Raw genomic sequence first — 13,346 nt, 5'->3', positions numbered from 1 at the left:
TACATCGTACATAGGTCACATCGTCCATCATACACTTTCCTGACAAATCACAACAGCAGCAAGAACTAAAAAATGTGCCACCACGTCAAGACCACCAAGCATTGGCACTGTACCTCATCCCTCAAGAATCAAAAGTCCTCGGGCAACTGCGCTGTATGCGGCTCACGCCTCCACATGACAAGTAAGTTCCTTTCTCAATCCTTCCCCCCCCTCTCTCTCTCTCTCTCGTGTTCTCAAGGTTGCTTGGATTACTGACATGCGCGATCAGAACATTGTCCGGTGCATCCGTGATCTTGATCACCCGATCTACACCTGAACAACAACAACAGCGACAACGACACTCGCCGATTTATATACCCCTACTGCAAAACTCTCTCTATTACTACATTAGTCTTCTTCTTTACATATCTTCATCATTTTATCATCACATCATCTTCATCTTCATCCAACATATACTACTCTCATTCTCTCCCTAGCTCTTAGACTGCCGCGCCGCTCGCTAGTACATCCATCCTGATCAATTAGCAACCTCTTCTTGCGGATGTATATGCTTTTATTTTTATTATTTCCATTGTCTTTCTTTCTTTTCTTGTATAGAACAAAAAGCACGCTCTCTTCTCTTTTCTTCATTATGGTCGAGGAATTATTATTGCTGCTGCTACTACTTTAACTACTCTACTTTTTTCCCTTCCATTCATGCGTAATCCAACTCCCTGCCCCTTGTTACTTTTTTATTGCTTGTATGAAATGTCCATTTTTTTCTTTTGTAAATTTACCATCAAGTATTCCCTGCTTTTTGGAAGTTTTGATACTCCGTATATAATAAACGAACCAACAGCTCATCTACAGCAAAACACGTTCATTGTTTATCACGATATCCAGTTCAAAAATTTTGGGGGTGCTTCCTTTCTACTTCCAAGTATCGATCGGCACACCTGCTCAGAAATAATTTTGATAGCAGAAAGAGAGAGAGAGAGAGAGAGATAAACAGCTTGCACAGGGATTGATCATCCCGTCGGCAAACATTACTGCAGGTAAGGATATCGGACAGGGCCTAATCGGTAAACGCATTACTTAGCGTTTGCTGCATGTGGCTGAACAGAGAGAACTGTGTGTGCAACAATGAATGACAGCGGAGCTTCATGGCTCCTTTCCCAGTCCAGGATCCTCATTGTACACAAAGACCATCATGTTGATAAGCGTCCTAGTTATTATTACCAGGGTTATCTCCATGGCAGCATGTGACCACGAACAACGGACACAGCATAGCGACCCTGTAACCATGGAGCATGCAGCTGTCTCCAGGCAGCAACCTTATGTTCATTATGCTCTTGCCAAAGCCGGATGTGTCCAAATCAGATAAAGCGACCCCAGCTCTCCGATTACCACCAGAGGGATTGGGTATAGTCCGCTGTTGCATGTTGTGTCATGCAAGACAACAACAATTGTTCACAGCCATCACATACGTGCCGGATGACGTATATTCCGAATTATGTTTGCTAACATGATGAAAATGACCAATTTTTATTATACGATTGCGCATTAAATTAATAGGGCACATAACAAACAACAGCAACAAATTTAGACTTTAGCCACTAGTCCCCTAGAACCAGCTCGCACGTGGGATGTATGATAATATTATTTATCCCAAATATCGATTGGCTCTGAAACGTTGTTCGTTCGCGTTTCATTATCAAAAGTAATACGCTATATAGAGACCATCCGTGTTCTTAAAATTTTTCGAAAATTTCTTTTGTTGGCAAACCCATTTCGGTGTGCTACAACAACAGAGGAGCATGGTGTGTGTATGTACTCCTGCACCACATTCTTACTTAGTTACGACCAACAAAAACAGCCTATCGTATATTCGATCTCTTGTTCAACCTTGTTAGATAGCGCACAGTTACACCTTCCGTTTAGGACGGGTAATGAGCGCATGAAAGGTGCGACCCACATTGGATCGCTGCAATCCATGTTCACTCTTTCTTGTTGAAAGATAACTAAAAGCGGTGGCTTGGTAACGTAAAGTGTCAGGGATCGCACCCACATGGTTCTTCGGAGAATTTCTATGTGTATCTTCCATGTTTAGGGGTACGACGATGATATAAGCAGTCTTAAGGCAAAAGAATCAACAGCGGTAAAAAAAAACATTCAATCCGATGACTTTCTATGATACTGTTTTCGCTAGCCACTAATGATTTTAACGTGTTCAGAAATAAAGATTTATTTGCACAATTTAGACTTATGCTTGTGCCAGCAGCCACTAAGTAGTAATTGTTTTTTTTACATTCGGTCTTTATTGTTTCTTTTAATTTCATACATAGTGTAAATTCGCACTCACGAGGGCAAACTGACAGTTGACAATGCGAATAATTTGTCTTCTCTCACTCTTGTTGTGAGCTATCAGCGCTACATCTTCTAGTTATAGCACGGATAAAGTCAAATGGATCGCTGTTGTTCGAACATCAAGGCGAAAGTATACTCAATACCACAGCTGGCGGTAAATGGATCGCATTCTGCCTGGGTAGCCTGTAGAGTCATGGAAACCAATCATTTTCTACATGAGAATATATATCTTCAGGTTTCAAGAGATACGATATTGAGACAAAGCCAAAAGGAAAAAGAGCATATGCAGCACTCGATGACTTATTACTCATATTGTTTATGGAATATTACGTTTTAAGACCATATGAGGTGAGACAAAAGGGACATGATGTAAACGAAACTATACTCAGCGCGCAATGTTTTCGATGCCGAGCGTTCTATGCTCCCGCCCCACCCGAAAAAGATCGGTATGATAGCATGTATCAATTCGTGTGTATCCAGTGCAGCAGGAGCAGTATTTCAAAGGTCCAAAAAGATAAGAGTCAGAAACGCGAGGCCAACTAGAAACAAGCAGTTCCTGGTTGCAAAAAAGGTTATTTTTATTATTGCTATTAATATAGCATGCCAAATATAGGTGTGGTGAGGCCCAACTCCTTCTCGATCATATAGATGGTGTGTTCCCCAATACCAGTACAACCTTGTACAGCTAATTTTTTCAAACCGGTGGCTTTTCGAGTAGAGATTAGCTGCTCCACCCCTCGATCCGTTACAGAACTGCACCTGCTTATGTCCAGTTGCTGGATGCGTTCCATATTATTACCTATTGCTTCCATCACTTGGTCTGTCACTGCATGCAAACCATAGAGTCCCAATCTTTCAATGTGGTCCGCCTTTTCAATAAATTGTGTAATGCCCAGCGTCGTCAGCATCGGACAGTCGCCCACGATCACCGTCCGCAGTGTTCGAATGCTTCCCAGTAGCGTGAGAACATGATCCGTTACAAACCTTGAGTGAGCAAAGTTGACAGCTTCTAGTGCACCATTTGAAGAGCATGACTGAGCGAATTGTAGAGCACCCTCTATTGCATCAGACGATCCTTCGTGTATTTTCAATCGTTTTAGTTGCTTGAGTTGGCCAAGTGCGTCCATGATCTGGGTAGTAACTGGGTAGTGTAACGTCACATCTTCGAGCAACGGACAACTAAGAAGCATGTTGCTTAGATGGTCGGCTGGACCACGATGACTAAGATCCAGTGTGGTTAATCGTCGTGTGCCGAGTTCTGCAATGGTCGACCAATATCGGTTCAACTGTGCGTCGGAATGGATGGATAAGTATTCGAGAGTGTCATGATGGCGCTGGATGAGGGGTATGATGTCGTCGTCTTTCAACGCTTCCACTTGATCAATGTATATAGAGCGTAGCCCATCGTTGCCTTTACCATATTTCCTGGTACTGCTGTTGCTGCTCAGTGACGCAGCAAACGATGGCTTTATCTGGTCGAGGCTGCCAATGGTTTCTGTGTCAGTGCAAGAGAAGTGTTGCAACGTCGGACATAGCTCGTCCAATCGCCGCAGAATGGGCGTGTCGCCGAATTCCGAGGATTCGATTGTCAACGATCGCAAGTTTGGACAGCGAGGCAAGAACTTATCCAAGGGCAGAACCATTTCCGTTGACCAGAGCAGTTCGGTCAGACAAGGAAGTGTTGCATTGTCTGGTGGCGACCAATCCGGAGGCGGGGATCCACTATCATACTCCATTTCGCAGATAAGCCGTTTTAGCCGCTTGCACACAGGAAAGAGTCGGTCCATGATAACGTCGGCTGGAAAATATGCATTCCGAAACTCGAGGTTGACAAGACTCGGTCCTGTCAGATCCATTAATCCGGAAAACGAGCTTTGTTGTTCTGCCGGCGAAATATCCACCGTATCCCACGCATAAAATGAACCGATCACTGTAGTTTTATCAATGACAAATGTGATGAAAGGTCGGTGCTATCAGAAGTTGCGTATCAAACAACAAGAAAGAGCAACGAATGATACGAACCTAATGACTGGATGCGGTTGTGTCCCCTTTGCTCTAATGCATCAAATGCCTTTTTCATCTGCACTGAGTTGCCAAAGAAACGTAGCTGTCTGATCTTGTGACCTGTTTCAAACTGTGGGATCCACTGTAGCCAACCATCCGACGCGCCCTCCTCAAGGCAAATGTCAATTTCTCGCCACATGCCTTGCCAAGATGAAAGATAAGCACTCCAGGCCTTGCAAATGGCCATACATCTGTGCCGCTCTTTAAATGACAATCGTGATAAAATGTCGCTCACCACGTCGGCCGGCAAGCAATTGATAAAGTCGTGTTTATTTTGACTATGGTCGTTTTGAACTGGTGGCTCGGTCGTGTTGTCCCGCGAGCCGATCGCGACATTGTCTGAATTGTCGTGCCCATTCCCAGAAGAACTGGTACTAGGCGAAGGTGCCCTCATAGTCTGCTGATCATGTAGAGCGTTGGAGTATGCCGGTCGCTTTGCTTCACGTATATCTTCTGGTGGTTCAAGCTGCTTCCGTTTATTCATGTTGATGGTAGCCGGCCGTGGGAAAAATAGGGTTCAGGACAAAGGGAGAGAAAGAAAAAAGGTGGTGGCGGGAATCGAGTTAACGTTTCGTCTCCTTTCTTGCATCGGACCTTTGTACTTTATAATTTTCCCGGACCTTTGTGCAGTACATGTATCCAATTTCCACATGGTTCCATGCATGTATGCAATTGGATTTTATATTATATACGTATGTACAAGCTAAGCTATCTACAGGATAATCACATCGTGGTAATGGTCGCCACTGGTTGTGCCGTCGTTGCTATTGTTGCTTTGTTTGGCTTCTCCTCTATTCATATCGTCATCGTCATGCCGATGACGCTCAATGGGTTGTTGTTGCGAGGCAACCGGATCTGCGGTGGCTTCCTTGAGGGCATCATCGACAGCAGAAATGAGTTCTTCGGTATACAGCAGCACTGTCGAGGATGCCTTGTGCAGCTTTTCCTTTAGCAGTTTGAGTCGCTCAATATCCCTGGTCTCCTTTGCAAGTTCAATAAGCAGCATCGTGCATTGATGAACATACTCGAAGAATTTTCCAGGTCTAACATTACGGTCGTAGTCCATTCATCAGTTTCAAAAACATATATAAAAAGTACTGTCTATGCATAGTAAATAGGTACTCACCTTTCGTAGTTGGTTTTCCACATGCTAGTGAATGATTTGGAGTTGGATCGAAGCGAGAAAAGTTCAAGTATCTCATTTTTCGCATTCTCTGTTTGATTGTAAACATGATAAAGAATCCAAGCACTCTACAAAAGCGTTGATGACATGGTAAGACATGCATTGCAGCAACGATGCATAAAGGAAACACAAGTATTACCCGGTATATCGGTCGATGATGCCATTTATGTTTGTCGACTCGGCGTATAGCGGCAAGCTTACTGAGAATGATGTCATACGGATCCTTTTGTGTCTGCTGTGTCGAAGTAGCACCAATAGGTGGATTGCTAAGAGTAGGTACGATCCTTCTATCGCCTTCAGTTACTGCCATTGCACTGCTTTCACCCGACTGATGTTGCTGCCCCTGATCCGTGTTGTTATCCTCTTGTGTTGCTGTCTTTTCGGCGATCTGTGTTTCAAGGTAGATCCCAACATCGTTTGGCTAAGAAACAGAGATTATGTTAATAAACACAGTAGATTAGCTGGCTTAGCACATCCAGGTGACAAACATTTTACCTGAACCTCTCTTCTGTAAAGATATTTGGCTAATGCAGAGTAAAGCTTGTATACTGGCTCAAAAATCCTATCGCTTCCAGTTTGCGGGGGTAATTTTACCACGGCTTCTAGAAACCATTGCAGCACCTCCTTAGCTGGCCTGCCAAGCTTTTTGCAACAGCTTCCGATCATCTGATAGCATCTAATGTGTCAGAAGTAATTATGTCAGCCATCGACTATTTTCTTTTTGGATTCAACAATAGATAGACATAGAAATACCCACCTCCACTTTTCAGAGGACTTGAACCGAAGTGCATGGTGGAACATTTTGAGAGCCATCTTATATGCATTTTTTGGATCCGACGGACTTTGTGAAACGTTAACAAATTGTTTATCGGCCGTCATTATGCGTCGTGTCACTTTCGTTTCCAATGAAGCACCCTTCATCGGTGGGCACACCATTCCGTACAACAAGAAGCCAAACCTGCTATACAAATCAAACATCGAAGCGCTATTTAATTCTTGGCTCGAGCCGTTGGAAGCAATTAGATGAAGCGCTCTGCGGAATGCATGGAATGCTTTCTATTTATCGAATATGATTTGAGTCATCGATGTAAATTGGACATAATTTCAGTGTGACAACTCACCTTTTGATACGTAGCAATTAGATCACGGTGTGTTTTGACGTTTATGGCACTCCAGATCAATTCCTCATCAGCCAAACCTGCATAGCAGTGGCCCAGTTCAGCCCAGCCGCTCACATCGTGTGGATCTAGGATAATATGGTTCTATCGAGCGTCAAATTTGATTAGTATTAATAGTTTGATTATCTTAAAAAAGTTCGATAGAAAAGTGCACAAAATGATTTCGGTGTTCGCACTTACTGTGAACAGTTCAATTGCATTTTCCAGGTCTTCCGCTGTCTTTTCGGCGTTAAACTTGGAGCGATTTTTGATCTGTAAGCGTATCGTCCGGCCACCAATCCAGAAAATTTTAAAGTACACGGCTATCACAAAGCGAAAATAAATTAATCTTCAGGCAAACGTGTAGTCTGAATTTCAAAAGCTGGTTAGCACTTACGAGAGATTTTTGAGCGCTTTGGGTCGATCGGTACTGCAGACAAAGGCGAGTGTCGCAACGTATCGTCAACCGACGGTCCAATCTTCACGTCTTGTGAGAGATAGCTTTCAATCACCTTCTTGTTCAACCGGACATTATCTATATTTGTAGATTAGCAGCAGCTATCACAAATTTACCTCTTTCTTTTCAGCCACTGGAAAGCAAAAAGAAAGAAAGCAAGCTTACTGTCGTCTGTAGGCAATGATTCAAACAGATCAGATACCATGTCGACTACATTTTTTGAATCACTTTTCAGTTGTGCACCGCGACCAAGTCTTTCAACAACAGAGTCGGCGACAATTGCAAAGAGGGGCTCAGCTGCCTTTTGTGAGAGTGCTTCATGTGCCACATTGTGCTCCTCGATTATATCTGATTCGCCCTGTAGATGATATTAGAGACATATTTATAAGCAGTGGATTTGAACAATCGTAGCAGTTAGTCTGGTTACAGTGATACGTACAGCGAGAGCAACACCATAGAGGCAGTGGTAGCATTGATATATGCCCATTTTGTATTTTGTATCGTTTGATGGCAATTTTAGCAGATGTTTTAAAAATGCGCCTATTTTTCAAAATGAGTATACCTCTTGCCAGAAAATGCATCGAATAGAATGTACTCTTCTTTGTCATTTTTACCTTTGGCTACACCGCAGATTTGACGTTCCCCCAGTTCGTCGTGAAGAGTCATCAAAGTGTCCGTTAAAGTATGTTTGACTTCAAGGTTTGAAGCATTGCCGTCGTCTGGAATGCAGCTTTGTATAATAGTGGATGCCAGCACCCATGTGTTTATGACAATAGAGTTGAATCGTGCAGAGCGAGTGGTGTTAGAAGGCGAGTGGTTTTCAGAGGTTGGGGTCGTGAAATTGTTGACGAGGGGTATAAAATCTGCATGCCGGAAAACATATTGTACGGTCATTTGTAGAACGACCAACACAGCATCCAAAGTGCTTGTATCGACGGCCTCGAGACAATCTGTTTACATTTCGGGAATGTGTTGATTATAATTATCGTACCACAATGCATCTCTTTTATTCTTACCCAGCGACTTGTCTAGCGATAAGTTCACGATTTCTTGCAAGCACATATCGATCTAGCAAAAGAGCCAGTAAATCAGTGTTTATGCCAAATAACAGCATTCAATCATGTAACAGCTAATGCTCACCTTTTTCAAATGCTTGAAAAACACAGTATCAGAGTCCTTTGAAGCAAACTGACCATCCTTGGCTTGCGAAACACCATATTGGATCAGGTCGTAGACAAGATAATATAAAATACGGATGTGGCATCTCCATGCTTTTGCAAATTCTCCAACTTTTGTATATGACTACGTCAACGAGAAGAACCAAGGTCAGCATTAGAGATGTTACAATGTCACCCTCATTGATACTAACTTTTGCGAGTAAAGCCAGCATTTCACCCAGCTCATGCGATCGATTCTGTGAGCCTTCCAACTTCTTTTCTACGGCAGCTGACAGTTGCGTAATGATAGCATTGTATTCCTTCTTCTCATATCTGGCCTTTGCCGAGAGCATATCTTTGCCTAACTCTAGAGATTCCAGCTTCTTCCTGATCGTACCTAAGCTCAACACTCCGTCGTAGCGACTAAAATACCATTAACTAACAGCTCTTCGTATCATTTCTTCATTTCTTCTCCCTTTCTGCTAATATGCGTACCACTTTAGATTAAATGTCGTATTCTGCGGCAGTTTCGTTTTCAGCAGCTCTTCGCAGCACTTATACCAATCGAATGCCTTTTCCACATCGTCTCTACATTGCGCCATCTTGCCCTGGATGTACCGATATCGAACCATGACTTCGTTCACATTAGGCAGCTTGTTATCCTGGTATTGTAATTGAGGGCTTGATATAAAGATACTAGCCAATTCCCGCATCATGGCTCGTTCCAACATTTTAATCCAGGTCTCACACACTTCGGTAAGGTGTTGAATCGCAACTTTTTCGGCTTGTTTGACAGCGCTTGATTTTTTTCTAGGCGATAATTGATTTTCCAAAGTAGCCAATATCATATGAATCAGCTTGTCAACCATACGCTCACAAATTCGAAGTGTTAACTAACATAATCCATAAATCTCCATCAATATTTCTATAATTGTATATGCATATAATTTGAACATTGTATGTACCTTAACAACTGGTTCTTTCTGCGTGCGATTTACAATATCACTTTCGTTGAAAAGATACTGCTCCATGAAATCTTGACCAAGTAAAACAATAACATCCACCAAAAGGTCTGCGATTTTGGGATCAATGTCATACTGGATATCTTGTTCCAATAGACTTAGAGCAGCTTGGAGCAAACTGTCCAGAACACCTGAGTTCCCAGTGTTTAACGTGTTTATCAGTCCCACGACTGCCGCTTCTTCTGAGGACCGCTGGATACTCCTGTTAGCACTTTCTGTGGTTGCGAATATGGCATACTGAGGACCGCGCTTGCTTTCAGATGATGTCGCTAATGGAAGTGTGAGGTCCATGCCATTTCTGTGATATTTGATGTACTGGTTAGCGTGCATGTACATTTTATATTGGATATCCACTTTTAAAGCGTGTTCATACCCAGTGCGAGCATTATCGTAGTCCCAGGCATAACGTTTGCTTAGTTCGGATATTTTCATGTCAAACCATTTCCAGTACAGGGACATTGCCGACTCATCCAGCTCTAAATCAACGGGGACAAACCAAGGTTGATGGCGCTTGATTTCAGATATATTGGCCAGCTTATCGAATACTTCTTGTAGTGATTCTGAATGCTCGTCTTCTTCGCTAAGCATTTTGCGGCGTGATGTCTCCTCGTTCTCGATTTTTTCTTTTTGCCTTTTGGAGGCTCTGTAGATATAGTAATGAAAATGCTTTTAGTTTCCATGTAATAAAAACTATATCCAGGTTAATCTTGTAAGCACCTCAGCGTGGTCCTTTTATCTTCGGATTCTGATTCCGCCTCTTCATCCTCATCGCTCAGATTCGACCGTTTTCGCTTAAGAGAAGGAGTGGCTGATTCGCCTTGGTCTTTGAGCTGTGTATTATCGTCGTCTTTCATGCTTGTATTTTGTGGAACACCCGTACTAGTAGCGGATGACGGATTATCATCGCCATTGTCGTTTCCATTATCATCATCATCCTGACTCAGATAAATCACAGTTTTTGACACTGCGTCTTTCCTGTGTCCAAATTCTTGCATCTCCTTTTCTGCTGTCGGTGTTGCTGATGATGATTGTTGTGCATCCTCTGGTGTTCTATCGGCGTCGGTCATTGATACGTCCCCTTCTATGTCTTCATCTGCGGATTTTGGTGCAGTGTTCTGTTTGCTGGTAGTTACGGTTGTTTTGTTGTGGGCTGGTAGTTCTTCCATTTGAGTATCGGCGTCCACATATACTACATCCCGTCGACTTTCATCCAGCTGGCCAATTTCTCGAGCAGTGACATCGATATAGATATTGCGATTGATGATCGGTACATCGTTGAATAATGGATTTTGGCTGATGATATAAGCACGGAGTTAGTCTAATTACTTTGTATGTCGTGCGTACAAGAAATGCCAGGTACACATACTCATCATTGGTCTTGATAAGTTCATCATATCTCTGCAATAACGTTTTTAGCAACGATACCCAACGGACTTTTGTGAGCTTGATGTGAATGGGTTCTGCAGGCTCCTCGTTATTTTCAATTGAAGAGATATCCATTTTTTCCTCCAACTTTGGTAGCAACGGCCAGCCAGGATAATACGGCGAAGCCAAATTCATGTAACATCGGCAGAGTTGATAATCACCAACGTCAACAAGAACCTAAAACCGAGCACAACAGAAATGAATTGGTTAGGTGCTCTATTTTTGAATTAAAAGGTTACCTTATTTTTCTTACTTCGCACAATCCTTCAAGACATCGCCATTGTATAGGAGACATGCGACCAGACGAGAGGATTTGTTTTAGTTCTTCCCAAAAATCTAAGATCGATCCCGTGTTTTCGTTGAAATCGTCTTCGTCAAATTGATCTGGGTACTTTTCACGTATCGCGATAATATAAAGGCCGTGCTCAAAAGCGAGACGCGCGAGTCGTGTGTTTCCCGTTGCATATGCGAGCTGTCCAACGCGGTACCATAATGTTTGCTCGGACTCGTCGATATCTAGTGCCTGATGGTATGCATTTAGAAACAAATCCAGAGAATAACAACCTCTTTCAATATAAGAATCGCCCTTTGTCTCTTTACCATCAGATAATACTTTATCGCCTCTTTGCCCTTGTCGATATCTTTAGCATCGGCCGCGTCAAACTCGTGCTTTAATAATACTGCATAGTTCTTATATACGAGAAAGCGAAGCATTACTAACGACGAATTGGTCATGGTTAAGTTCTCATTCGGATCCTAAAGAAATGCAGGTTAGTGTTTTCTTTTAACGTGTTGATCGATTATGGCGAGCGATTTATAGACACGAGCGTATACAGTTGCGTACAGTAGTTTCAGGACCGCTTTCAACGAGATCATCGTTAATGATTCGTTCATAAATCTCTTTTGCTTCGTCTAATCGGCCATTCTGATGGTACTGTAGTGCTTGCTGATACAGTTTTAAGAACTGTTCGATCTAGTTGTATGCATGCGTACGTAAGAAAAGGCAAAATAAGTCATTAGCATATATGCACGTAATCACAGAACTTGCACTTTTCGAAGTAAGTACCTGAATTTCTGACGGATCGGTTTCCGGTACGACAACACCTTTATTAAGGGTGGCCCAATGGTTCTACGCGAGCAAGTATTAGTATCATAACGGTGAGTGCGGTGAATCAGTAGTGATGAGGCGGTACCATGCTGGGCAATTAATTGTAGGGTACAGAAACAATCTCGTATCGAAGGTAAAACAGTACGGCGGAAAGGCTGAGCGCTATAGATATCCAATTTTTTTCAAACCTTAAGTCTGGTCTGCATAATTTTTTGGCGGGGAAGGGGAGGTGACATCTATACCGTACTTAAAATAATTAATATTTTTTTTGTTTGCGTGACGATGGTTTTGAAAAAAGACATGGTATATCATAACGGTAGCGCTACTATAAGCTATTATCTTGCTTAAATCAACGATGGCTGATAGGCAAAATAACCACTGACAAACTGACATTCGATGGTTTAGATTGTTTATCACATGAGTAATTGATCTGATTGCTTCATAACGTTTATACAATAAAAGCGTATTCGCGGGATATAATCCAAGTCATTGTGATGCTCTTCTTATAATACCTTCGGCTGCTGCATCTTACTTTTTATGTGAGTTCGACATGTAAAGGTCTTTAAGATATATCACCTTACATACGAATCTTGCTTGTTATTATTGCTCCAGGGCTAATATCACGGCGAGGTTTGGAGAATCTCTTCCACTACTACTGTACTTGAAGCTACTGCTGTTATCTCTACATTGAAGTACTTATGATTTCGTCTGTGCTTTATTCCGTTTTTTATTTGTTCGAAGAGTAGTCTAAGATATTGCTTAGGCATGTATTATAAGGCATGACGTCATAGTGAGAGATCTCTTGAACCAGCAGCGATATTACTACTTCATTGCATCAGTAGCGACGGGCGCAAACCACACACATTAATTTCTGATGTAGATACGCGCAGCTTTGTAAGTAGCTAAGCTAAACTTGTCAGAAAGAATCTCCACATAGTTATAATGATATTGAAAAAGAGATACAAGAAGCATATTAACCCATCATAATATATCCAATTTGAGTACCAAGAAGAGGATTCCCAATTTATGCAGCATCTAACATTGGTCAAGTATAATGTTGCCGACATAGAGCCTCGATAACATACATGTGCCTATGATGTAATCGTTGCAAGTTACAGACTGAGAGAAGCATATTAGTAAAAATAAAAGGCTGTATGCGTAAACTACTGTAGAATACGTCGACGATGAGCTGCTTGTAGATACCACTGGATGTGCAAGGCACTCATATCTCTTGTTTCCCCGCTCATTATGAGGTCGTTTACAGTCATCGACTATAGTCCGGTTGTTTCAAGCTGGGCAAGGAAATGAAGTAAATCGTTGACAACTCACTGTAGCCATGGCATTAAGGGCTCACACCTTCAGATATGCCATACAGCTCGTTTCCGGAAGGGGTATATCCCATGGAAGAGCTGAGTCAAGTCGGTTTG

General features: G+C 42.4%; 3 protein-coding genes across 3 annotated transcripts; 1 reads left to right on the top strand and 2 right to left on the bottom strand.

The window, feature by feature from the left end:
• Nucleotides 1-72: 72 nt before the first annotated feature.
• BDB00DRAFT_934411 (uncharacterized protein) lies at nucleotides 73-856 on the top strand (the record flags this gene model as incomplete). The annotated part of the gene is made up of 2 exons (XM_053129152.1): nucleotides 73-153; nucleotides 239-856. Coding segments are annotated over 2 exons (319 nt in total), but the record flags the coding sequence as incomplete, so codon positions are not given.
• A 2,080-nt stretch (nucleotides 857-2,936) lies between these two features.
• BDB00DRAFT_880108 (uncharacterized protein) lies at nucleotides 2,937-4,894 on the bottom strand (the record flags this gene model as incomplete). Its single annotated transcript, XM_053127954.1, has 2 exons — nucleotides 2,937-4,276; nucleotides 4,369-4,894. 2 exons carry the CDS (start codon nucleotides 4,892-4,894, stop codon nucleotides 2,937-2,939), a joined length of 1,866 nt encoding a protein of 621 aa, XP_052972442.1.
• A 114-nt stretch (nucleotides 4,895-5,008) lies between these two features.
• Nucleotides 5,009-12,130, bottom strand: BDB00DRAFT_251414 (uncharacterized protein). The gene is made up of 24 exons (XM_053116658.1): nucleotides 12,005-12,130; nucleotides 11,878-11,940; nucleotides 11,656-11,784; nucleotides 11,412-11,567; nucleotides 11,065-11,334; nucleotides 10,753-10,988; nucleotides 10,104-10,679; nucleotides 9,760-10,029; nucleotides 9,330-9,684; nucleotides 8,860-9,257; nucleotides 8,577-8,787; nucleotides 8,348-8,509; nucleotides 8,224-8,275; nucleotides 7,822-8,157; nucleotides 7,647-7,747; nucleotides 7,373-7,565; nucleotides 7,148-7,285; nucleotides 6,952-7,073; nucleotides 6,715-6,855; nucleotides 6,351-6,649; nucleotides 6,089-6,269; nucleotides 5,733-6,014; nucleotides 5,537-5,661; nucleotides 5,009-5,453 (listed from the first exon to the last, which is right to left on the bottom strand). The coding sequence occupies exons 1-24, from the start codon at nucleotides 12,005-12,007 to the stop codon at nucleotides 5,123-5,125; spliced, it is 5,130 nt and encodes a 1,709-aa protein (XP_052972441.1). The 5' UTR covers nucleotides 12,008-12,130; the 3' UTR covers nucleotides 5,009-5,122.
• Nucleotides 12,131-13,346: the final 1,216 nt, after the last annotated feature.

The sequence above is a fragment of the Zychaea mexicana genome, assembly GCF_025766255.1.
Source record: "Zychaea mexicana strain RSA 1403 chromosome Unknown BDB00scaffold_215, whole genome shotgun sequence".
Lineage (NCBI taxonomy): Eukaryota > Fungi > Mucoromycota > Mucoromycetes > Mucorales > Lichtheimiaceae > Zychaea > Zychaea mexicana.
This window is presented reverse-complemented; position numbering and strand designations above follow the sequence as displayed.